This window comes from Oncorhynchus tshawytscha, linkage group LG32 (assembly GCF_018296145.1).
Source record: "Oncorhynchus tshawytscha isolate Ot180627B linkage group LG32, Otsh_v2.0, whole genome shotgun sequence".
In the NCBI taxonomy this organism is placed as follows: Eukaryota; Metazoa; Chordata; class Actinopteri; order Salmoniformes; family Salmonidae; genus Oncorhynchus; species Oncorhynchus tshawytscha.
Window position 1 is genome coordinate 7,208,116 of NC_056460.1, and position 25,011 is coordinate 7,233,126.

Consider the following 25,011-nt stretch of genomic DNA (forward strand, 5'->3'; position numbering starts at 1 on the left):
ACCATCTTTGTAAATTCAAGCTAAAAAAGTACCCAGTGCCTTGGCTCCAAGTCAGAGCATGTCCGTCGGAGCAATGGCCCAGTGAGACACGGGTGCCGGCCCACGTAGATGGAAAAATAGATTTACCCCAGTGTTTTACTCAAAAACATACCAGTGGGAATGTGCCAGTAGTTTCTTCCTTCCGGTTTTATTTTATTTGGTTCCTAATGAACATGACCCTGGATGAGACCCTTGCTGAATATTGTTTAGGGTATTGCTTTCCAAAGGGTACAGACTCATTGAAATATCAGACGGGGGATTAAAATAAAACACTGATTTACGCCATGAAAAACCCTGAAATGTATTCTTTAATTGAATTCAAAATAAATACTACCACGGCATTGCAAGTTCACTATTGGTTTCTTGCCCTAATGTTTTGGTAAGAAAACAAACAAGCAAACAATCCAAAAAACAATTGGATAAAAAACAGACTTTAGTAATGCATCCAACAATATCATCCTTCAGCAGCTTAAAGAGAGGTGCCTTTTTGACTCTGAACAAGACTGGGTAACACTGCCTAGAATGACACAAACATAAATAAATCTAGTACTATGGTACAAAAAAGGAAGGGAATGATAACGACCTGATGTAACCACATATCACTGCAGAATTGACCATGGTCCCACTTGAACAGGTAAAAGAAAACATTACAATGGGTGTCAATTTATTTGACCAACAGCGAAAAAGGGTCTCGTCTCCATGGAAACCTCTTCTGGAAAGACAGGTCGAGGCGATGCTGACACCAGTCACAAAATGGGAGCGTCCAGTCAGTCTAACGTTGTAGTTTACGTTGTTTTAACCCAAAACGTCATTCTCAGTCTTCCTTTTCCTCCGGTCTTGGTTCTCCTCAGCAAGCTTGAAGTACAGTCACACACAAAAGTTCATGTCTGGCCAAGATGCCACTAAGAACAAAAAAAGGCATTGCATATTTACATCAAAAAACGTGGGGGAACTGCTTTCCTTTTCTCGCTCCATTCTCACAGTCCTCATCATATCATCATACACAAGTATATTCATGGCTCAGTTACACGTGATCTGTGACCCGACATGGTTAGTGATTATTGATGCCTTCCGCCCTTGTCGCTTTGGGAAGATTGATGGGGCGATTCATTTTTTTTTTTTACAGATACAGATTTCATAGTCTGTCACAAGCCATATCAGCAGAGCTCAGAGCTGGCTCTGATGTTAGAGAGTGTGTGTGTGTGAGCATGTGTGTTATGACAGCATAAGGTGGACCTGTATAAGCCACATTCCTTGTGTAAACATCTATACCACTATTTTTTTCTATAGCTATGAAAATAAGTTATTAATCAAATGACTGTGGAAAAAGATGCAAAAAAGGCTTGTATATATATTCATAGTAGCTTTTCCCTGATGGGTGTGTAAAGCTAAACTGGTAGCTGAGTTGAATGCGGTTGTGCTCTGTGTTGCCTGAGTGAACCGTGCAGTATCTGGCAGTTTAGTGTTTCTGTCAAACAATAACCAAGTAGAAATCTCTGGCAGAAAATGAAAAGGTCAAAAAGGATGAAAAGTAATAACACTGACAATGAAATTGGAATGAAAGAAACGGTCAGTTCTGTCTTTTTTGTTGTTTTTAGCAGATAGTGACTCTCGTTGCCATGGGATTGGAGAATGTGCACCGCCATGGCATTGTATATGAGAAAAATAATTGTTTGAATGAACCACGAGCCCCCCGACCTAAACCCTGTCTGTATGATACGAAACATCTGCACACATAAGGCAACATTTTTGGTTTTGTTCCCTAGAACGGCTCTTCCAAACCAAGTGCAAAAAAGTTCAAACTAAAATTTTAAAAAGACAAAGAACGTAACAGGTCGACAACCTAATATTGACAGATAAAAATAAATAACAAAAACATTGCCTTCTGCAGTATATAGCGTTTAAAATGTAAGATACTTTTTTTTTGTGGAGAGACCAGCTTGAGTCTATCCCACTGTGCAAAACCCCTTTTACAGTCCCTAAAAAGACAACTTCTCCCAGTCTGCACTCGAATACAGAGAAGGAGAAAAGAGGGGAGACTTTTCCTAAAATGGCTACGTGTTTTCCTCGAAACGGACGCACGACGGGGGGGGGGCAATACTGGCTGGCTGGCAATGACCTTCACTCTCGTCCGCTGGCCGAATATGAGAATTGTGGGAAATGAGGCCTCCGTTCGCTGTCACCCTCACCCATCCCATCTTCATCGTCTGTAGAAAGAGACAGAGACAGGGAGAGAGGGGTGTGAGAAAGACAGGTAGGTCTGGGCTCAATAACAAACTATAACCTGCATGAGTTAAGTGTCATTACTTAAGTCTCTCACCATTGCAGCTTGCTATAGACCACCCTCTGCCCCCAGCTGTGCCCTGGACACCATATGTGAATTGATTGCCCCCCATCCATCTTTAGAGCTCGTGCTGCTAGGTAACCTAAACTGGGACATGCTTAACACCCCGGACATCCTACAATCTAAACTTGATGCCCTCAATCTCACACAAATTATCAATGAGCCTACCAGGTACAACCCCAAATCCATAAACACAGGCACCCTCATAGATATCATCCTAACCAACCTACCCTCCAAATACACCTCTGCTATTTTCAACCAAGATCTCAGTGATCACTGCCTCATTTCTTGCATCCGTAATGGGTCTGTGGTCAAACGACCACCCCTCATCACTGTCAAATGCTCCCTAAAACACTTCAGCGAGCAGGCCATTCTAATCGACTTGGCCCGGGTATCCTGGAAGGATATTGACCTCATCCCGTCAGTAGAAGATGCCTGGTTATTCTTTAAAAGTGCCTTCCTAGGCCTCCCAGGTGGCGCAGTGGTTAAGGGCGCTGTACTGCAGCGCCAGCTGTGCCATCAGAGTCCCTGGGTTCGCGCCCAGGCTCTGTCGTAACCGGCCACGACCGGGAGGTCCGTGGGGTGACGCACAATTGGCCTAGCTGAGTGAACCTCAGGCCTAGCGTCGTCCGGGTTAGGGAGGGCTTGGTCGGTAGGGATGTCCTTGTCTCATCGCGCACCAGCGACTCCTGTGGCGGGCCGGGCGCAGTGCGCGCTAACCAAGGTTGCCAGGTGCACGGTGTACCCTCTGACACATTGGTGCAGCTGGCTTCCGGGTTGGATGCGCGCTGTGTTAAGAAGCAGTACGGCTGGTTGGGTTGTGTATCGGAGGCCGCATGACTTTCAACCTTCGTCTCTCCCGAGCCCCTACGGGAGTTGTAGCGATGAGACAAGATAGTAGCTACTACAACAATTGGATACCACGAAATTGGGGAGAAAAAAGGGTCAAATTCAACAAAAAAATAAAATAATAAATAAAAATAAGTGCCTTCCTCACCATCTTAAATAAGCATGCTCCATTCAAAAAATGTCGAACCAGGAACAGATATAGCCCTGGTTCTCTCCAGACCTGACTGCCCTTGACCAGCACAAAAACATTCTGTGGCGTACTGCATTAGCATCGAATAGCCCCCGTGACATGCAACTTTTCAGGGAAGTTAGGAACCAATATACACAGGCAGTTAGGAAATTTGTATCCTGTAGCACCTCCTCCCAGATGCCCACTGCACTGAGGCTAGGAAACACTGTAACCACCAATAAATCTTCTATTATTGAGAATTTCAATAAGCATTTTTCTACGGCTGGCCATGCTTTCCACCTGGCTACCCCTACCCCAGTCAACAGCCCTGCACCCCCACAGCAACTCGCCCATGCCTCCCCCATTTCTCCTTCACCCAAATCCAGATAGCTGATGTTCTGAAAGAGCTGCAAAATCTGTACCCCTACAAATCAGCCAGGCTAGACAATCTGGACCCTCTCTTTCTAAAATGATCTGCCAAAATTGTTGCAACCCCTTTTACTAGCCTGTTCAACCTCTCTTTCGTATCGTCTGAGATTCCCAAAGATTGGAAAGCTGCCACAGACCTATATCTATCCTACCCTGCCTTTCTAAGGTCTTTGAAAGGCAAGTTAACAAACAGATTACCAACCATTTCGAATCCCACCGTACCTCCACTATGCAATCTGATTTCAGAGCTGGTCATGGGTGCACCTCAGCCACGCTCAAGGTCCTAAACGATATAAGTGCCATCAATAAGAGACAATACTGTGCAGTCGTATTCATCGACCTGGCCAAGGCTTTCGACTCTGTCAATCACCAAATTCTTATCGGCAGACTCAACAGCCTTGGTTTCTCAAATGATTGCCTCGACCTGGTTCACCAACTACTTCTCAGACAGAGTTCAGTGTGTCAAATCGGAGGGCCTGTTGTCCGGAACTCTGGCAGTCTCTATGGCGGTGCCACAGGGTTCAATTCTCAGGCCGACTCTCTTCTCTGTATACATCAATGATGTCGCTCTTGTTGCTGGTGATTCTCTGATCCACCTCTATGCAGACGACACCATTCTGTATACCTCTGGCCCTTTTTTGGACACTGTGTTAACCTCCAGAAAAGCTTCAATGCCATACAACTCTCCATCCGTGGCCTCCAACTGCTCTTAAATGCAAGTAAAACTAAACGCATGCTCTTCAACCGATCGCTGCCCACACCCTCCCGCCCGTCCAGCATCACTACTCTGGACAGTTCTGACTTAGAATATGTGGACAACTACAAATACCTAGGTGTCTGGTTAGACTGTAAACTCTCCTTCCAGACTCACATTAAACATCTCCAATCCAAAATTAAATCTAGAATCAGCTTCCTATTTCGCAACAAAGCATCCTTCACTCATGCTGCCAAACATACCCTTGTTAAACTGACCATCCTACCGATCCTCGACGATGTCATTTCCAAAATAGCCTCCAACACTCTACTCACCAAAGCCCCATATACTACCCACCACTGCGACCTGTACGCTCTCGATGGCTGGCCCTCGCTTCATATTCATCGCCAAACCCACTGGCTCCAGGTCATTGACAAGTCTCTGCTAGGTAAAGCCCTGCCTAATCTCAGCTCACTGGTCACCATAGCAGCACCCACCCACAGCATGCGCTCCAGCAGGTATATTTCACTGGTCACCCCCAAAGCCAATTCTTCCTTTGGCTGCCTTTCCTTCCAGTTCTCAGCTGCCAATGACTGGAACAAACTGCAAAAATCACTGAAGCTGGAGACTCATATCTCCCTCACTAGCTTTAAGCACAAGCTGTCAGAGCAGCTCACAGATCACTGCACATAGCCCATCTGTAAATAGCCCATCCAACTACCTCATCCCCATACTGTATTTATTCATTTATCTTTGCACCCCAGTATCTCTACTTGCACATTCATCTTCTGCACATCTACCATTCCAGTGTTTAATTGCTATATTGCAATTACTTCGCCACCATGGCCTATTTATTGCCTCTACCTCCCTTATCCTATCTCATTTACACACTGTATATATACTTTTTTATACTGTATTATTGACTATGTTTGTTTATTCCATGTGTAAGTCTGTGTTGTTGTATGTGTCGAACTGCTTTGCTTTCTCATGGCCAGGTCGCAGTTGTAAATGAGACTAGCCTACCTGGTTAAATAAATGTGAAATAAAAAATAAATAAAAATCTTAAGGTCACTTGAGTAACAGTGTTACCTTAGAATAATCACTAAATAAAAGCCAGTACCACAGCACAACACCCCCAACAATTCAACAGACTAATCATCCTATGGCAGAGTCTATGGCAGGAAACCCCTATTCCAAAGAAGTGGGCCGAACCGTGCAGAGGGATCCGATGGACACTTACATTTCTCCGGGGGAGTGATGGTGATCGTCTGTGCCGTGAACTCCTCATCGAAATACCGGGTGTCTGTCTCTGACGAGACCTGTGGCATGAAGGGGGGGACCAACTGTAGGGGAGAGAGAGGGGACACCGTTGTCACATGTAATATATAATTGATATGCCATTTAGCAGACGCTTTTATCCAAAGCCACTTACAGTAGTTTGTGGATACATTTTTGTATCGGTGGCCTGAGGAGTCAAACCCAAGATCTTGACATCATGCTTTATCAACTGAGCCACACAGGACCACAGTGACATGTGACACACTGATGTCCGTGGCTTGTGTGTGACGTCAATATTTGCATATTTGACTGGGAAAATGATAGTCATTTTCACCTGCGTGGAATATTCCAAATTCATTCAGAAGTCGGTGGGAGGGCAGAGAACTGGTTTAATGAAATCCTAAGTGATCAGGTGTAGAAGAGGAGACTCACCTTTTTGTCGTAGACGTCTTGCCAGTCTATAGCCACAAAGAAACTGTGGCGCATTATCTCCTTCGCATCGTCTGGACCGCCACCGAGTCTGTCGTAAATAAAGAAAAGTACAAATGTGAACACGTTCTAGAAAACCTGTCAAGAAACAAGACAACATGAGCTAGGTGCAAATCCTGGAATAACATCAAGGGGTGAATGAGAGAATGTTCTCCCTTGGGTTTACCACTAACCTAGCTGCCTCAAGCTTTTAGTGACAAAACGGCTTTGTAGCAGAACAATAAACAAATGCAAAATTGTGATGAGCTAGTATTTCATAAAGCAGGATCAATGAGTGAGCCAGTAACTCCTATACAAAAAAGACTAAATGATGGGAAGTTACAGTTGAGGGCTGGTTAGCTGATTAGCATGAGTCAATAATCCACTTCAAGTTGATCTGTTACGAAGGAGGAAATGTGTTGTGTCAAAACTATTTGGCAGCTTCGTATAATCCCCCACTGGAGCCTTGGTGTGTGTGTGTGTGTGTTCGTTCGTCTGTCTGCATACCTGTGCCTCTGTGTGTACATCTCTCTTGCTTCAATGCATGCATGTCTGTCTGTGTGTGTGCCCGAGCGTCTGTTTCTATCTCTCTGTACCGTTTGTTGGGGTCCTTGATGAGCAGGCCGGAGAGCAGGGACTTAGAGTCGGAGGAGAGCGTGCGTGGAAACTTGATCTCCTCCATGAGGATCAGCTCAAACAGCTTCTCGTGGTCCTGGTTGTAGAAGGGCAGCCGACCGCACATCATCTCATACATGACCACGCCCAGACCCCACCAGTCCACCGCCCGGCCGTAGTCATTGTCCTCCAGCACCTAGCATAGGGACATCATGACATAATACAGTATGTTTTACCCACTTCATATGGATATACTGCATTCAATTTTGACTGATTAATTAGGGTTGATTTCAAGTTAAGTTTTTTTGCATGCCAATTACATTGCATTCCACGAGGAAACTGCGTGGCAGGCTGACCACCTGTTACGCAAGTGCAGGAAGGAGCAAAGTTAAGTTTCTAGCTAGCATTAAACTTATCTTATAAAAAACAATCAATCTTCACATAATCACTAGTTAACTACACATGGTTAATGATATTACTAGGTTAACAAGGTTGTCCAGCGTTGCATATAATCAATGCGGTACCTGTTAATTTGTCATCGAATCACAGCCTACTTCGCCAAACGGGTGATGATTTAACAAAAGCACAACCTTTGCACAAATGTACCTAACCATAAACATCAACACACAGAAGTATATTTTTTTAAACCTGCGTATTTAGTTAAAAGACATTCATGTTAACAGGCAATATTAACTATGGAAATTGTGTCACTTCTCTTGCATTCATTGCACGTAGAGTCAGGGTATATGCAACAGTTTGGGCCGCCTGCCTCATTGCGAACTAATTTGCCAGAATTTTACGTAATTATGACATAACACTGAAGGTTGTGCAATGTAACAGCAATATTTAGACTTAGGGTTGCCACCCGTTCCATAAAATACGTAACGGTTCCATAAAATACGTAACGGTTCCATAATTCACTGAAAGAATAAACATTTTGTTTTCGAAATTAAAGTTTCCGGATTTGACCGTTTTAATGACATTAGGCTCGTATTTCTGTGTGTTTATTATATTATAATTAAGTCTAAGATTTGATGAAGCATGCTTACTGAGCGGTGGTAGGCAGCAGCAGGCTCGTAAGCATTCAATCTAACAGCACTTTCCTGTGTTTGCCAGCAGCTCTTCGTGTAACCGATGTGAAATGGCTAGCTAGTTAGCGGTGGTGCGCGCTTATAGCGTTTCAATCGGTGACGTCACTCGCTCTGAGACCTTGAAGTAGTGGTTCCCCTTGCTCTGCATGGGCCGCGGCTTTTGTGGCACGATGGGTAACGATGCTTCTTGGGTGTCAGTTGTCTATGTGTGCAGAGGGTCCCTGGTTCAAGCCCAGGTAGGGGCGAGGAGAGGGACGGAAGCTATACTGTTACATTCGCAATGCTTGAAGAACTTCAAGCCTATCAACTCCCGAGATTAGGCTGGCAATACTAAAGTGCCTATAAGAACATCCAATAGTCAAAGGTATATGAAATACAAATGGTAGAGAGAGAAATAGTCGACGCCTCATAATTCCTATAATAACTTGTGGCTCAACTTGAAAAGGGTTCCTTAGTTATTTTACCGTTCATGTCTTCCATAGAGAATGTCTTGATCTACTTCAAACAAGGTCTGTCTTTCGTGCAGGCTTAAACCACCTCAATGTTTTGATACTCGTGTAAATCTCACTCGGATAAGGTAACGTTTGTCAACATATTTTCATCTATCAACTGTACAAAAAAATGTATTTGCTTATAAACTCAGCACAAAAATAAACATCTCTTTTTCAGGACCCTGTCTTTCAAAGATCATTCGTAAAAATACAAATAACTTCACAGATCTTCATTGTAAAGGGTTTAAACACTGTTTCCCATGCTTGTTCCATGAACAATAAACAATTTATGAACATGCACCTGTGGAACGGTCGTTAAGGCACTAACAGCTTACAGACGGTAGGCAACTAAGGTCACAGTTATGAAAACTTAGGCCATTTTATTACCCGTTCAGGAGTCTTATGGCTTGGGGGGGGGGGTAAAACAACTGTTGAGAAGCCTTTTTGTCCTAGACTTGGCACTCCGGTACCGCTTGTCATGCGGTAGTAGAGAGAACAGTTTATCACTGGGGTGACTGGGGTCTTTGACAATTTTTAGGGCCTTCCTCTGACACCGGTGTAGAGGTCCTAGATGGCATGCAGTTTAGCCCCAGTGATGTACTGGGCCGTACGCACTACCCTCTGTTGTGCCTTGCGGTCAGAGGCTGAGCAATTGCAGCTGCAGAACCTTTTTAGGATCTCAGGACCCATGCCAAATCTTTTTAGTTTCCTGAGGGACAATAGTCTTCACGACTGACTTGGTGTGTTTGGACCATTCTAGTTTGTTGTTGATGTGGACACCAAGGAACTTGAAGCTCTCAACCTGCGTGCTCGGTCCTCCTTTTCCTGTAGTCCACAATCATCTCCTTAGTCTTGGTTATGTTGAGGGATAGGTTGTTATTCTGGTACCACCCGGCCAGGTCTCTGACTTCCTCCCTATATGCTGTCTCGTCGTTGTCGGTGATCAGGCCTACCACTGTTGTGTCGTCTGCAAACTTAATGATGGTGTTGGAGTCGTGCCTGGCCATGCAGTCGTGGGTGAACAGGGAGTACAGGAGGAGACTGAGCACACACCCCTGGGGAGCTCCAGTGTTGAGGATCAGCGTGTGTTTTTACCTACCCTCACCACCTGGGGGCGGCCCGTCAGGAAGTCCAGGATCCAGTTGCAGAGGGAGGTGTTTAGTCCCAGGATCCTTAGCTTAGTGATGAGCTTTGAAGGTACTATGGTGTTGAATGCTGAGCTGTAGTCAATGAATAGCATTCTCACCTAAGTGTTCCTTTTGTCCACGTGGGAAAGGGCAGTGTGGAGTGCAATAGAGATTGCATCATCTGTGGATCCGTTTTGGCGGTATGCAAATTGGAGTGGGTCTAGGGTTTCTGGGATAATGGTGTTGATGTGAGCCATTACCAACCTTTCAAAGCACTTCATGTCTACGGACGTGAGTGCTACGGGTCTGTAGTCTCTAGGCAGATTGCCTTTCTGTTCTTGTGCACAGGGACAATGGTGGTCTGCTTGAAACATGTTGGTATTACAGACTCAATCAGGGACATGTTGAAAATGTCAGTGAAGACACCTGCCAGTTGGTCAGCACGTGCCCGGAGCACAAGTCCTGGTAATCCATCTGGCCCCTCAGCCTTGTGTATGTTGACCTGTTTAAAGGTCTTACTCACTTCGGCTACGGAGAGCGTGATCACACAGTCATCTGGAACAGCTGATGTTCCAGATGTTGATGGGAATTTGGTAGAACTGATTGAAGTCTCCCTGCATTAAAGTCTCTGGCCACTAGGTGAGTGGTTTCCTGTTTGCTTATTTCCTTATACAGCTGTCTGAGTGCGGTCTTAGTGCCAGTCTGTGGTGGTAAATAAACAGCCATGAAAAGTATAGCTGAAAACTCTCTAGACAAGTAGTGTGGCCTACAATTTCTCACAATATACTCAACTTCAGGCAAGCTACATCTAGAGACTTCCTTAGATTTCGCGCACCAGCTGTTGATTACAAATATGCACAGACCGCCCCCCTCGACTTACCGGAGTGTGCTGTACTATCTTGCCAGTGCAGCATGTATCCCGCTAACTGAATATCCATGTCATTCAGCCACGTTTCCGTGAAACATAGGATATTACAGTTGATGTCCCGTTGGTAGGATATTCGTGATTGTACCTCGTCTAGTTTATTGTCCAATGATTGCACTTTGGCGAGTAGTATTGACGGTAATGGCAGCTTTCTCACTCGCCTTTTCCGGGTCCTGACCAGGCACCTGCGTCGCTTCCTCTTGAAAATAACGGGGATGTCGGCCTGGTTGGGTGTTTGAAGAATGTCTTGTGCGTCTTGTTTGTTGAAGAAACAATCTTTGTCTAATCCGAAGTGAGTGATCACTGTCCTGATATCCAGAAGCTCTTTTTTCCCGTAAGATACGGTTGCGCACACACATTATGTACAAAATAATTTACAAACAACGCCAAAAAAAACACATAGCACAATTGGTTGGGCGGCCGTAAAACTGCTGCCATTTCTTCCGGCGCCATGTTCAGTTTTTCTGAGTTGTTGAATCTTATATTCATACAAATATTTATACATGTTAAGTTTGCTGAAAATAAACGCAGTTGACAGTGAGAGGAATGATTCCTTTTGTACTGAGTTTATTTATCCAATATTGATCAGAGTTACCTTGTCCTATGGATATCTACACAGTTATCAAATTGGCAAGGTGGTATAAGCCTACACGAAACACAGACCTTATTTGAAGTCAATCTAAAAATGTCCTGTGAAATAAATGAATGAACCACTTTTCAGATTTTGCTGGAAGGTATCATGGAGATTATGACTCTGGTAGTCAATTCTTACCATGCCCATTATTAAAATAGGATTTCCTGCATATAGAAATGACAGTTTTTGTTTTCAACATTCATCACAGGTAACTCTATTTTTATTATTCAAACAGTTGAGAGTATTTGTGTCTCCTAAGCAGACTCTTCAGTATCATTGTCACTTCAGAGAGCTCTGTGTGTATGTGTGTGTACACAAATATATTAATTTTACAGATGGCAGAGAAAAGCAGAGCACCACTGTGGGACTATTACATTGAATTGGCACCAGGGAAAGCAAGGTATCTTATTTGTGATGAAGATGTAAGCATGGGGTCAGCAACTGCTAAATCAAAAAATACCACCAACCTGTGGAATCACCTTAAAAATCCCCCATCCAAAAGCCCATAAGGAAGCAAATTATGAAAAAAAAGCAAACGCAAATTCTTCACAAGGAAAAAGTGATACAGACAAGTCACATACAGACATCGCAGGCTAAAATCTTACAACTTTTTAATAAAAAATCAAAATGGCAGGACAAAGACCCAAGGGCCAGGAAGATGGATGAAGCAATTATTGAGATGATTGCCATTGACAACCAGCCATTCACAGTGGTGTCTGACGTTGGTTTTCAGCGGCTGATTACTCTTGCTGAACCCCGGTACAGGATCAAAATATAAATGATTTCGCACCGAAATGCTAGATAAAACACATGAAAGAGTTGTGATGAAAGTGAAGAATCTGGTGGCACCAGTGGACGCTCCACACATGGCATTCACAACTGACTGCTGGTCAGGCACTACACAGTCCCTGATGCGTCCTACTGGACATTTCTTTGACAATGTCTGGACAAGAAAGCAGGTTGTGCTGAATGTCAAGACTATGAATGGATCACAGATAGGAAACTACGTCAGAGAGATGTTTTTGACCATGTTGGAATACTGGGAAATCCACACAGAATGTGTAGTGCTGGTCCTCAGGGACAGTGGGGCAAACATGGTGAAAGGTATGAGACTGGCATAGCTTCCAGACTTCAGCTACAGTGCACACACCCTACAGCTTGTAATCAATGATGGCCTGTCCAGTCAGAGAGCTGTGCTAGACATTATTGCCATGTTGAAGAGCTGTGCAACTCTCTTCGACCACTCTGTACTGGCCAAACAGAGGCTGAGGGCCATTCAGGAAGAGCTTGACCTTCCCAAACACAGCATCATCCAAGCAGATCAAACTCGCTGGAACTCAACACTACACATGTTGCAGAGGATGTTTGAACAGAGGCGTGCACTGAATGAGTATGCAGGCGAATACGGACACATCAGCAGTTTGTCTGCTACACAGTGGGACATTGTCTCAAACCTAAAGTTCCCTGGTGCTGGAAACTGTCCTGGATCCACGTTACAAGAGCTATGCCTTCACCTCAGGGACAGCACAGTGGCTGAAGGAAGAGTCTGACCTACTAAGGAAACCAAATCCAAGAGCCACAGCAGATGGGACAAGTGAAGAGGATGACCCAGATCCAGGCGCAAAAAGGCAGAATCTGGGTAGATCAGCCACCCAGTCTAGTGGAAAACCTCTACGCTAGAATCCTCAGAAAGCTAAGAGGGCAGGGATGAAGTTTTGAAATTGAGTTTGAGTGTTAACTCACAGCGCCTGTCATTGACAGAAAGAGCGGCTTGCCTTTTGAGTGGTGGAAGCAGAATGAGGACAGACTTCAATCACTCGCTCCGTTGGCAAAGAAGTTTCTGTCCCCCACCTTCTTCGGTCCCAAGCTAGAGTGTTCAGTGAGGTGGGGATAATTTATGAGAAGCGGAGGAGCAGACTGACAGGGGACCATGCAGACAAGCCCTGCTCTTTGCACTACAACCTAAAACGTCTTAACTGAGAACATTAAAGACCCATGAAAGCTGGTGGTTCCTTTTAGCATATGTTTTGAGCTAGTAACTTAAACTTTAGCTTTTTTACATGGCACATATTGCACTTTTGTCCAACACAGTTTTTTGCATTATTTAAACCAAATTGAACATGTTTCATTATTTGAGATTAAATGTATTTATTTATGTATTATATTAAGTTAAAATAAAAGTGTTCATTGTTCATTCAGTATTGTTGTAATTGTCATTATTACAAATAAATAAATTACAAATCGGCACCTGCTTTTTTTGGTCCTCAAATAATCGGTATCGGCGTTGAAAAATCATAATCAGTCGACCTCTAATTCTAGTCAAGGCTCATCCTATATAATTACTGCACATTTATTGTCCATAATGTCTATACACACCACCATATACATATATATTTTGGACTGACATTGCTCGTTCTGATATTTCTTCTTTATTTTGTGGATTTCTGTGTATTGTTAGGTATTACCTTACTGATGGAGTTAGGAACATAAGCATTTCGCTGCAACCTGCAATAACATTTGTAAAATGTGTACGTGACCAATAACATTAGATTTTATTTTATTAGTATGTGACCTGACTGTATCCTCTTGGCCCCCTTGGGAGCATACGGCATTCATACCGTTCTTCTCTACACCTGACTCTTTTCCGTGCAAGGGCTTTTGTCTCTTGGCAGTAGAGCTCTGCTTTACTCAGTACACTGATGTGATTAGTATATTAGACACCTAGAATATTTCTTCCCATAAGAAAACATGGATAGATCTCACAACATGGCATTCTGGGTAGTGTAGTGTACATCAGTGTGAGCGCTGACCTCTGGAGCCAGGTACTCTGGCGTGCCGCAGAAGGTCTTCATGGTGGCCGTGTCGGTGATGCCCTCTTTGCAGAGGCCGAAGTCCGTGATCTTGACGTGCCCGTCTTTATCCAGCATCAAGTTCTCCAGCTGCCAATGAGAATAAATATCATGTTATATGTTGAATATACGCCCCTATAATATATCCATCCTCAACAGAATGCTCTTTTTATACGTTTTAAGACAAAATCTTCACTTTGTCTCCCATTGGACTTAGTTAGGATTGGAAGTAAGGATTCGCTTCTAAGAGAAGTCTACACATGGTGTTATGACAGATATTAGCCAAACTGTTGGACAGTCATTGCTATATGAATGAACGTACCTTCAGATCGCGGTACACTATCTTGGCAGAGTGAAGGTAGTCTAAAGCGGAGACGATCTCAGCTCCGTAGAATCGGGTGCGGTCCTCGGAAAACACTCGCTCTCTTGACAAATGGAAAAACAGCTGCGAGGAAAAATATGTATTTACACATCTGCATATAAAAAGATATAGTTCCATTCACGAATAGCTCTCTAATAGCTCTCTAAAAAACATGTTATGGGCCGTATTCACAAATTGTCTCAGAGTAGGAGTGCTGATCTAAGATCGGTTTTGCATTTTAAATCAGAATGAATAGGAGAGGGACTTGATCCTAGATCAGCATTCCTAATCTGAGACGGTCCCTGGAAATAATTATTTTGGCTCCTGGAAAGAATTCTGTATGGTGGAAGAGGAAGGTGCACCTGTCTCAGGGAATCCTCATCAACACACCTATAGTGTCTGTAAAAAAAAAAAAATTGCTAATCTTTCCCCAGGTATCTCAGGTAGCACAGGCATCTCTTACCTCTCCTCCGTTCACATACTCCATGACAAAGCACAACCGGTCCTTGGTCTGAAAGGAGTACTTCAGAGACTAGAGAAAAATAACAAGAGTTGCACCATCGTTGTTGTTTTGTTTCTTTACATCCACACAAACAGACGTTCAATTATCTTGTGAATTCATATCTAATGACACGGTGCAACAGTAGATCAGCTTAAATGTTTATTCAATCAGACTTTGCTTTTGACTGAGTCTGTGGATGCATCCCAAGTGGCAGCCTATTCCCTATATAGTGCACTACTTTTGACCAGAGCCATATGGGTGCCATTTGAGACATGGCCTCCAAGTGAATAATACAGGCTTACAGTATAAAGTTTGCCTTCAAGTCTTTGCTAAACAATACTCACTGTTAGGAATGGATGACGGGTGTTTTTCAACACTCTGCTTTCTGTGAGGGTGTGAGCAACTTCATCCTGAGTTACAAGGAAAGAGAGGAAAATCCAGAAACGGGGGTAGAGAGAGAGGGAAAGAGAGTGGGAGAGAAAGACAGAATGTTAGGATGTAGAAGGTACAAGGCGCCAAATGGTGATATCTGGATCCATTCCAACAGGGCTCAGTTCTTTCTACCAGTGTTTCAACCGCCGGTCTGTGGGATGGTCCCAGACACTCATTTAGTCAGTTCTATAGTGTTAGTTTAAATGTACTTCCAAGCAGGAAAAAGCATAGTTCTAGTTTGCTGATGTACATATTACCTCTACTAACCTGTACCCCAGAACATTGACTCTGTACCAGTACCCCCTGTATATAGCCTCGCTACTGTTATTTTACTGCTGCTCTTGAATTATTTGTTACTTTTATTTTTTTAAATGTACTTATCTATTTTTTACTTAACACTTATTTTTCTTAAAACTGCATTGTTGGTTAAGGGCTCGTAAGTAAGCATTTCACTGTAAGGTCTGTTGTATTCGCCGCATATGACATAACATTTTATTTGGTTGATTTGATCCCTAGACTAAAAAAAGTTGAGAGAAACTGCTTTAAAACCAGCCAGTACCTTGGCGATGATGACTTCTTTCTTCAGGATCTTCATGGCGTAATAAGTTCCGCTCGCCTTCTCCTTCACCAGAATGACTTTCCCAAAAGTGCCTTTTCCCAGTAGTTTCAGATAGTCAAAGTCATTCATTGTCTGTCAGAGAGAAGAGGAAAGTAGAGGAGAAAAGAAACGAGAAGAGGAGAAGCCTTCATTGAGATGAGAGAAACAATCTTGCTTGGTGTTTATGTGCCCATCTACCAATGTATGACCTGCGCTCAGTCCCCAGAGCGGCTCACCTTCCGTTTGTGTTGGCTGGTGGAGGTGTCCATCTCCTCCTCGTTGACCTCATTCTCAATCTGCGACGTGGGGCTGCACAGGATCCCCTCCTCCTCCTGCTTGGCCAGGGAGTCGGCCACCATCTGGATGGCCTCGGCCCACTCATCCCTGGAACCAACCAAACAGCAGCTCACTTTAATACACTGCTTTAACTGCGTGTGTATGTGTGCGTGTATATGTGTGCTGAGGAAAGCACACATTTCAAAAAGTGCAGGGTACAAAATAAATGTCATGGAGAAATCTAGAGACATACCCCCATTCTGTCTGGATGCTCCTGTGGTTTGCTAAAACTAGTTACATCAAAACATGCAACTGCTGCTGTGGAAGTTTTATGCTTAGATTAACATGTTTTAGCAGCATCTAAACAGTGTACAGGTATTCTTCTTCAATTTTCAATAGCGTTTTCCCTAAAGGCGAGAGATGAGGAGGCAAGGCTGTAGTAGAGGAAGAGGAGAGAGAGGAGGGAGTGAGAGAGAGGGTGACCCACCTCTCATCAGGCGTGTCCACGTGGAATGTCCTCTCAATAACCGTTGTCCACTGCAAACAGCGGATGATGAACGTGTTGGGCTTTGGCCGCTCTGTCTTCATCAGCTGACATTCTGAGGAGAGGGAGAAAGAGGGGGGAGAAATAGAGGGTGTGTCGGGAAGGAAAGAGAGGGAAGAAAGAGGGAGAGAGAGAGAGGAGGTGGGAGAGAGCAAGAAGGTAAAAATAAAATGAGTGGGGTGATGAACGAGTGATTGAATAAATCCTTCATACCATGGAGGTTGACAAAGCATCACAGAATAAACATTTGTCACTCACTACTGTTTCAGGAGATAACGGTGGCAACAGTGTTGTACTATACTCAAGTAGCACTAACTTAACTCTGAACGTTTGACAGAGACACATTGGCTCTTGGGAATGCACACTGCCTAAAATGGGAACCTTTAATGATATTTTAAAATTAAGAAAATTGTAGCACAATGCCTTAGGAAAGTATTCAGACAGCTTTACTTTTTCCATATTTTGATTTGTTACAGCCTTAATCTAAATTTGATTAAATAGTCGCCCCCCCCCCCCTCAATCTACACACAATACCCTATATTGACAAAGCAAAAACAGGTTAAGACATTTTTGCTATATTTTGCTAAAATACAAAAAACTGAAATATAACATTTACATTATTGAAGCACCTTTGGCAACGATTACAGCCTCGAGTCTTCTTGACTATGACGCTACAGGCTTGGCACATCTGTATTTGGGAAGTTTCTCCCATTCTTCTCTGCAGATCCTCTCAAGCTCTATCAGGTTGGATGGGGAGTGTCGCTGCAGAGATATTTTCAGGTCTCTCCAGAGATGCTCGATCGGGTCCAAGTCCGGGCTCTGGCTGGGCCACTCAAGGACATTTAGAGACCTATCCAGAATCCACTCCAGCGTTGTCTTGGCTGTGTGCTTAAGGTCGTTGTCCTGTTGCAAGTTGAACCTTCACCCCAGTCTGAGGTCCTGAGCGCTCTGGAGTAGGATTTCATCAAGGATCTCTCTGTACTTTGCTCCATTCACTTTCCTTCTATCCTGACTAGTCTCCCAGTCCCTGCTGCTGAAAAACATCCCCACAGCATGATCCTGCCACCACATTTCACCATAGGGATGGTGCCAGGTTTCCTCCAGGCTTGACACTTGGCATTCAGGCCAAAGAGTTCCATCTTGGTTTCATCAGACCAGAGAATCTTGTTTCTCATGGTCTGAGTCTTTAGGTGCCTTTTGGCAAACTCCAAGCGGGCTGTCATGTGCTGTTTACTGAGGAGTGGCTTCCGTCTGGCCACTCTATCATAAAGGCCTGATTGGTGGAGTGCTGCAGAGATGGTTGTCCTTCTGGAAGGTTCTCCTATCTCCACAGAGGAACTCTAGAGCTCTGTCAGAGTGACCATCAGGTTCTTGGTCACCTCCCTGACCAAGGCCCTTCTACCCGATTGATCAGTTTGGCAGGGCGGCAAGCTCTAGGAAGTCTTGGTGGTTCCAAATTTCTTCCAGTTAAGAATAATGGAGGCCACTGTTCTTGGGGACCTTCAATGCTGCAGAAATGTTTTGGTACCTGTCCTCAGATCTGTGCCTCCACACAATCCTGTCTAGAGGCTCTACGGACAATTCCTTCGACCTTATGGCTTGGTTTTTGCTCTGACATGCACGGTCAACTGTGGGACCTTATATAGACAGGTGTGTGCCTTTCCAAATCATGTCTATTCAATTGAATTTACCACAGGTTGACTCCAATCAAGTTGTAGAAACATCTCAAGAATGATCAATGGAAACAGGATGCAACAGAGCTCAACTTCGAGTCTCATAGCAAAGGGTCTGAATGCTTATGTAAATAAGGTATCGTTTTTTTTTTTTTTATACATTTCCAAAGGATTTTAACAACCTGTTTTCACTTTGTCATTATGGGGTATTGTGTGTAGATTACTGAGGATTTAAAAAAAATATTTAATACATTTTCAAATAAAAATGTGGAAAAAGTCAAGGGGTCTGAATACTTTCTGAAGACACTGTATATTGTAATACAATATACCCAACACACTAAGAAGCGGTTTCCTGGGACAGATTAAACCTAGTCCTGGACTCAATCATTTTCAATTGAGATTCTCCATTGAGCTTGCTTTTTAGTCCAGGACTAGGCTTAATCTGTGTCTGAGAAACCGCCCCCAAATGGTTTAAAATGGGGACTGATAATGGCGAGGAGAACCTACTTGCCACAGAGAAGTTATTGAGGGGATAGGCCAGGTCTGCGTCCTGGGGTTTGTCTTTGTAGCCGATGAAGGATCCGTCTGTCTTCAGCAGGAAGTAGCGCGGCCTCCAATTCTTTATGTACTCACCTGCAACAAGTCCAGCAGGGATTGGTTCATACTGGAAACTTAGCCTATCAGTTTTTATAGTTACTGACTGACTGGCTGGCTGGCTGTAGCAGTGGTCAGACCTTCACTGCATCCTAAATGGCACTCTTCTCTTTATAGTTCCAGGGCTATGGGCCCTGGACAAAAGTAGTGTATTATAAAAGGGAATGAGATGTCATCTGGGATGTACCCCTATGTACGGCTTTAAGGAAGTGCATTTTCATTTAACAGCATGGCAGGATGATTCATCATGGTTCAAGAAGGTTAATACATAATTAATTCATACGACGGTCCATGCTTGTGTTTGCTTGCAAGATCTCCATGCGGACCTTGTTGTAGAGGAGCTCCATTTTGCTAATAGCCTACATGGTATTATTTAACTTTTCTTTTACCACAAGAGACATTGTATACAAAAAATGCAGTAACCACTTTGTAATAACAATTTAATACAAGTATAAAACTGATTGTTTGCTACTAGTTTAACTCTAAACCACTAGCTACCCTTCAGTGTTTAGAAGACTAACTGGATTTTGTACCCAGCACAAAAGTGCCTGTAACAATTCAGTGGCTCCCGGGTTCTGAAAGGAAGGAACTGGGGAGTTAAGCCATCCTCCGAGAACTCAAATTTGTCTGTGGCAGTGTCACAGCCTGAGGCTAAATAAATAACCACACACACACTCCATGTGTTCAACCAGTCAACACAGCTTAAAATCATCCATACCACATGCTGTGCATACTAGCTATAAATCAGGGGTTGGAACCGGTTCAGGGAACAGATCCGAAAACCGGAAAATAACAAAATTAAATGAAAGTGATCTAAACTGTTCCGGAACAGAACCGTTATATTACACTCATGGGAACCAGTTAATAACGTTATTTTATGTTCCGGGCATTTTTTTATGGTCCCACAAAAATCTCAGAAATTCAAAGACATTAAAAGTTCCTCCATAGAAGCTGCTTCTCTGTAGGTATAGTTCTGTGGGCCTAATTCAGATAATGCATGTCATAAGATGCCCAGCGCCTCAAGCCAAGCCTCCTCCATCTTCTCGCCTGAAAATTTTCAGCCGCATCTGCACCCTGCTCCATCCACACTGATTGGTGAAGTAATTTAATGCTGAACGAAATGTTTAAAAAATCAAACGTTTTCAGAGGTTTAAAAAGGAACGATATAAAGAGTACGTTTTTGGTTCGAAATGGTTCAGAACTTTATTTTGTTGTCAGAACGGGGAAAAAAATGGTTGTGTTCAGAACAAAACGATTGGAAAATAATTTTGGTTCCAACCCCTGGATATCATAATACAATATTCCATTGATTCCCTTCCCTGTTGGTTCCATGTTTATGTATATACAGGTATTTGGGGACCCGGGGGTGTTTGAAAAGGGGTGTTTGTTTTTGATGTGAACTGTGAAAAAACTAAACAAATTCCATGACAATAAACATCACCGATCATCAATCAATCGACTCACCTCTCTTCTGAACCCAGCCTTCCTTGACAACGTTTTGGTCACTCATAGTGGCGTCACCTTGACCGTCAGCCCAGCGCTCAGATCCAAGGGGGTGGGGGGGGGTTCAGCAGTCCTGACCTTGCTGTCTCTTTCTCTTCCTCACAGACACACACCCACTCTCCTCACTCCGTCTCTGTGTGTTGTCTCTCTCTCTCCCTTACTCCATCTTTTCCCCCAACTCCCTTGGCTCTCTCTCTTCTCCTTTCTGCTACCTCCTCGCCACTCGTTTTCCTCTCACTCTCTGTCTTTACTCCGCTAGCCGTCTCTCTCACACACTACCTTTCTCTCCACGTCTTCCTTCGCTCTCTCTCGTAAGGCACTCCAGCGGTGACTCAGCCTGGAAGGAAGCAGGGGAGAGAGAAAGGGGGGGGGGGAAAGGTCCATGGATTGCTCCACACACACACTACATCCCCACCCCCTCTCGTTCCTTTACAAACACCTACGTGAGAACTGGGGTCATTGTTAAGACCCAGAATGCGCTTCCCGTCCCCTCCCACCGGCAGATTTGTCCCCTTTCCTCCCTCTCTCTGCTCTTTGGCGGGCCAAATACTGCTTATACAGCGCCATTGACCAGATTTTCTAGAGTAGGCCTACATAATGCTTTTGACATACTGGCTGCTTTTCCCATTGATCTCCAATTGGGATTTGGAGTGATTGACTGAGGTCCGTGCTAATGATGTCATCATTGTAGCCAATAGCCAATATACTTAAATGTGACTAAATATACGCAGTGAAAAGTAACTGAAGATCAATGCTTTTAGAGATATGAGACTGGCCAGGTTGGGATTCAAGTTATATACAGTACCAGTCAAAAGTTTGGACACGCCTACTCATTCCAGGGTTTTTCTTTATTTTTTATATTTTCTACATTGTAGAATAATAGTGAAGACATCAAAACTATGAGATAACACATGGAATCATCTAGTAACCAAAAAAGTGTTAAACAAATCTAAAAATATTTTATATTTGAGGTTCTTCAAATAGCCACTCTTTGCACTGTTGACAGTTTTGCACACTCTTGGCATTCTCTCAACCAGCTTCATGAGGTAGTCACCTAGAATGCATTTAAATTAACAGGTGTGCCTTGTTAATTTGTGGAATTTATTAAATGTATTTTCTTCTTAACGTGTTTGAAACAATCAGTGTTGTGACAAAGTAGGGGTGGTATAAGGTAAAATACCAAGTCCATATTGTGGCAAGAACAGCTTAAATAAGCAAAAAGAAACGACAGTCCATCATTACTTTAAGACATGAAGGTTAGTAAATCTGGAACATTTCAAAATGGCTCTCAAGAGGACCGCCACAGGAAAGGAAGACCCAGAGTTACCTTTTCTGCAGAGTTCAGTAGTTCATTAGAGTTACCAGCCTCAGAAATTGCAGCCCAAATAAATGCTTCACAGAGTTCAAGTAACAGACACATCTCAACATCAACTGTTCATAGGAGACTGTGTGAATCAGGCCTTCATGGTCAAATTGCCACTACTAAAGGACATCAATAAGAAGAGACTTGTTTGGGCCAAGAAACATGAGCAATGGACATTCAACCGGTGGAAATCTGTCCTTTGGTCTGATGAGTCCAAATGTTTGATTTTTGGTTCCAACCAGTATGTCTTTGTGAGACGAAGAGACAGTTGATCTCTGTATGTGTGGTTCGCACCGTGAAGCATGGAGGATGTGGTGTGCGGGTGCTTTGCTAGTGACACTATCAATGATTTATTTAGAACACTTAACCAGCATGGCTACCACAGCATTCTGCAGTGATATGCCATCCCATCTGGTTTGTGCTTAGTGGGACTATCATTTGTTTTTTCCCAACAGGACAATGACCCAAAACACACCTACAGGCTGTGTAAGGGCTATTTGACCAAGAACGAGAGTGATGGAGTGCTGCACTAGATGACCTGGCCTCCACAATCACCTGACCTCAACCCAATTGAGATGGTTTGGGATGAGTTGGAGTGAAGGTAGAGGCCAACAAGTGCTCCGCATATGTGGAAACTCCTTCAAGACTGTTGGAAAAGCATTCTAGGTGAAGCTGGTTGAGAGAATGCCAAGTGTGCAAAGCTGTCATCAAGGCAAAGGGTGGCTACTTTGAAGAATCTCAAATAAAAAATATATTTTGGATTTGTTTAACACTTGTTTTGGTTACTACATGATTCCATAGGTGTTATTTTATAGGTTTGATGTCTTCACTATTAAAAAATAGTTTTAAAAAACTTCAAAGGGTATGTCAACTTTTGACTGGTACTGTATATCTTTAATTTAACCAGGTACATTGACTGAGAACACGTTATAATTTACAGCAACAACCTGGGGAATAGTTACAGGGGAGAGGAATAAGCCAATTGGAAGCTGGGAATGATTAGCTGGCCATGATGGTATGAGGGCCAGATTGGGAATTTAGACACTGGCGTTAAGACCCCTACTCATACATAAGTGCTATGAGCTCTTTAGTGACCACAGAGAGTCAGGACACCCGTTTAACATCCCAGCCGAAAGACAGCACCTTACACAGGGCAAAGTCCCCAATCACTGACCAGGGGGAATGGGATAAAAAAAAATTTGACCAGGGGAAAGTGTTCCTCCTACTGGCCCTCCAACACCACTTCCAGCAGCATCTGGTCTCCCATCCAGGTACCGACTTGAACCAACCCTGCTTAGCATTAGAGGTATGACAGTAGTGGGATGCAGGATGGTAATGCTGCTGCTAGATCGAGGCTATTTGGTTATTTTATTCCCATCAAAGCGCATATGTTGCTCAATCGAACAAAGTTTGTGTAGAGTTCTCAAGGCACACATTATCTAACAGTGTAGTGGATCAAAACATCTCAATTAAAAGCGGCAAAGTCTTGCGTGGTCCTAATACGCAGCCCTGACCTTGCCACAGTCTCTGACGTTGTTTGTGCATATCCTAATAGACAACTTAGAATAATCCATTGGTACCAGAATAGACACACGGTGGCCGTAAAGGATGTGTACCTTTTTAATGAAAGGATTTAATTCTGGGTCCACAATCATATTCAAGTTCAGGAGCAGCTTCTGTGGTTAAATTCATGTCCTTTGTGGGGAGATAAAAATGTATTACCATTTAGGGTACAAGGGTGCCAAAATAGAGGCCAAACTGCCTGTGACAACCCATTAGTTTATTTTTGTTCAAAGTGAAGCACTTACTACCGTACTAGGAGGAAACTGTCTTACATGCAGTATAGTGTTTTGTTGTCAGAGATTGGACGCCTGTCAAAAGCGGCCGACTGATGTGAAAGACCTGGCTCTGGGATGGAAAATAAATGAAATCAATCCAATGACAACAAAAACAATGGCTGACATGACCAGACTTTCCATTTTAGAAGCCATTACAGGTCACATGTGCAAACCTTTTCCGCAATAATAGTCTCTGCCATCAATGTACAAGACATGGCTAGGCCTTGCACCGCATACAAAAATAAGCAAATATTGAAACAACAGCTTTTGTTTCAAGGGCGTGTGGTGTCATTTGCGCTTACATAATAACATCCGCCTGCCATATAACATTACACGCTTAATTATACAATAATAACAACAGGCACAAAGTCATTACTGGGTAAGGATGATTTTTAAACAATGTTCACGTGCCCAGCAAACGGATAAAATGTCAAGTGATTGGGGGATAGAAATTGTTAATCGAGCTAACTAGCCACTGAACGCGGCTAACGAACGTAGTAAACGTTAGCTAGCAGCTAGCTGACAGTGTCCTCTTGACGTTTTACCTTTTTGTACGACTCCCTACATTTCTTCCTAGGTTGTTGGCGTTATATATATATATATATATATATATATATATCATATAAACATGTGGCGTTGTTTCAATAAACATATAATTTGTTTAGACTGCGCCGAAGCCAAGCAGTAACACCACCCCATCATTGTAGCTCACGCTTGAGAATGCCCGAGCCCTCCCGTTGCAGCATCCCAGCAGCATCACATCCCAAACTTGCAAATGACGTGCATTCATGCTAGCTAGCCCGCTACAGGCTAACGGTTGTTCCCACCCATTTTACGTTGACAATATGCTTCCACAGGCCCAATAAAACATTCAACCCCAACCCCAGCGCTTCTTAAACCCTTTCAGATTTTCTTTTTATAATGAGTATTTCATTACATTTGACGTATTTTACCTGGCAAGTCGAATAATGATAGCCAGGGACACCCCCCCTTCGAGCGCTTGCGTGCTTCCAACGCAGCAAAATATTTGGAAAGAACAGTCAGTCAGTGATAAAAATTGAAGAAAAACCGGGATGTATCCATTGCCGCTGGTGCTACGTCCAATTATAATGTCCGAAAATAATCATTTGTAGACAGAAATTGCTGCGACAGTCCTCCCGGCTCTGTGACTAGCTTCAGCAGCTGCCGCTTGGTCTAAGGAAATCTCGTGACGTCACATGTAGCCAGATTTCGGACGACTTCCCTCTCCTCACCGCATCCATTCG

General features: G+C 43.5%; 1 protein-coding gene across 2 annotated transcripts; it reads right to left on the reverse strand.

Moving 5' to 3' along the window:
* Nucleotides 1-329: 329 nt before the first annotated feature.
* Nucleotides 330-25,011, reverse strand: LOC112230362 (RAC-gamma serine/threonine-protein kinase). 2 transcript variants are annotated; one of them, XM_042310916.1, is made up of 15 exons: nucleotides 24,700-25,011; nucleotides 23,525-23,603; nucleotides 20,507-20,882; nucleotides 18,896-19,021; nucleotides 16,659-16,770; nucleotides 16,132-16,279; nucleotides 15,857-15,988; nucleotides 15,210-15,275; nucleotides 14,827-14,895; nucleotides 14,325-14,447; nucleotides 13,964-14,092; nucleotides 6,867-7,081; nucleotides 6,235-6,322; nucleotides 5,765-5,867; nucleotides 330-2,246 (listed from the first exon to the last, which is right to left on the reverse strand). In XM_042310916.1, exons 3-15 carry the CDS (start codon nucleotides 20,550-20,552, stop codon nucleotides 2,161-2,163), a joined length of 1,443 nt encoding a protein of 480 aa, XP_042166850.1. In that variant the 5' UTR covers nucleotides 20,553-20,882; nucleotides 23,525-23,603; nucleotides 24,700-25,011; the 3' UTR covers nucleotides 330-2,160. The 2 variants fall into 2 exon arrangements, with proteins under 2 accessions (XP_042166850.1, XP_024252386.1); XM_024396618.2 differs by lacking the exon at nucleotides 23,525-23,603.

Excerpts from the sequence above, each read along its gene's own strand:
- LOC112230362 (XM_024396618.2), bottom strand. The coding sequence starts at position 20,552 with ATGAGTGACCAAAACGTTGTCAAGGAAGGCTGGGTTCAGAAGAGAG. Across the intron at positions 5,868-6,234 it reads AAGACGTCTACGACAAAAAG|TTGGTCCCCCCCTTCATGCC; the intron begins GTGAGTCTCCTC and ends TCTCCCCTACAG. Across the intron at positions 2,247-5,764 it reads CATCACTCCCCCGGAGAAAT|ACGATGAAGATGGGATGGGT; the intron begins GTAAGTGTCCAT and ends CTCTTTCTACAG.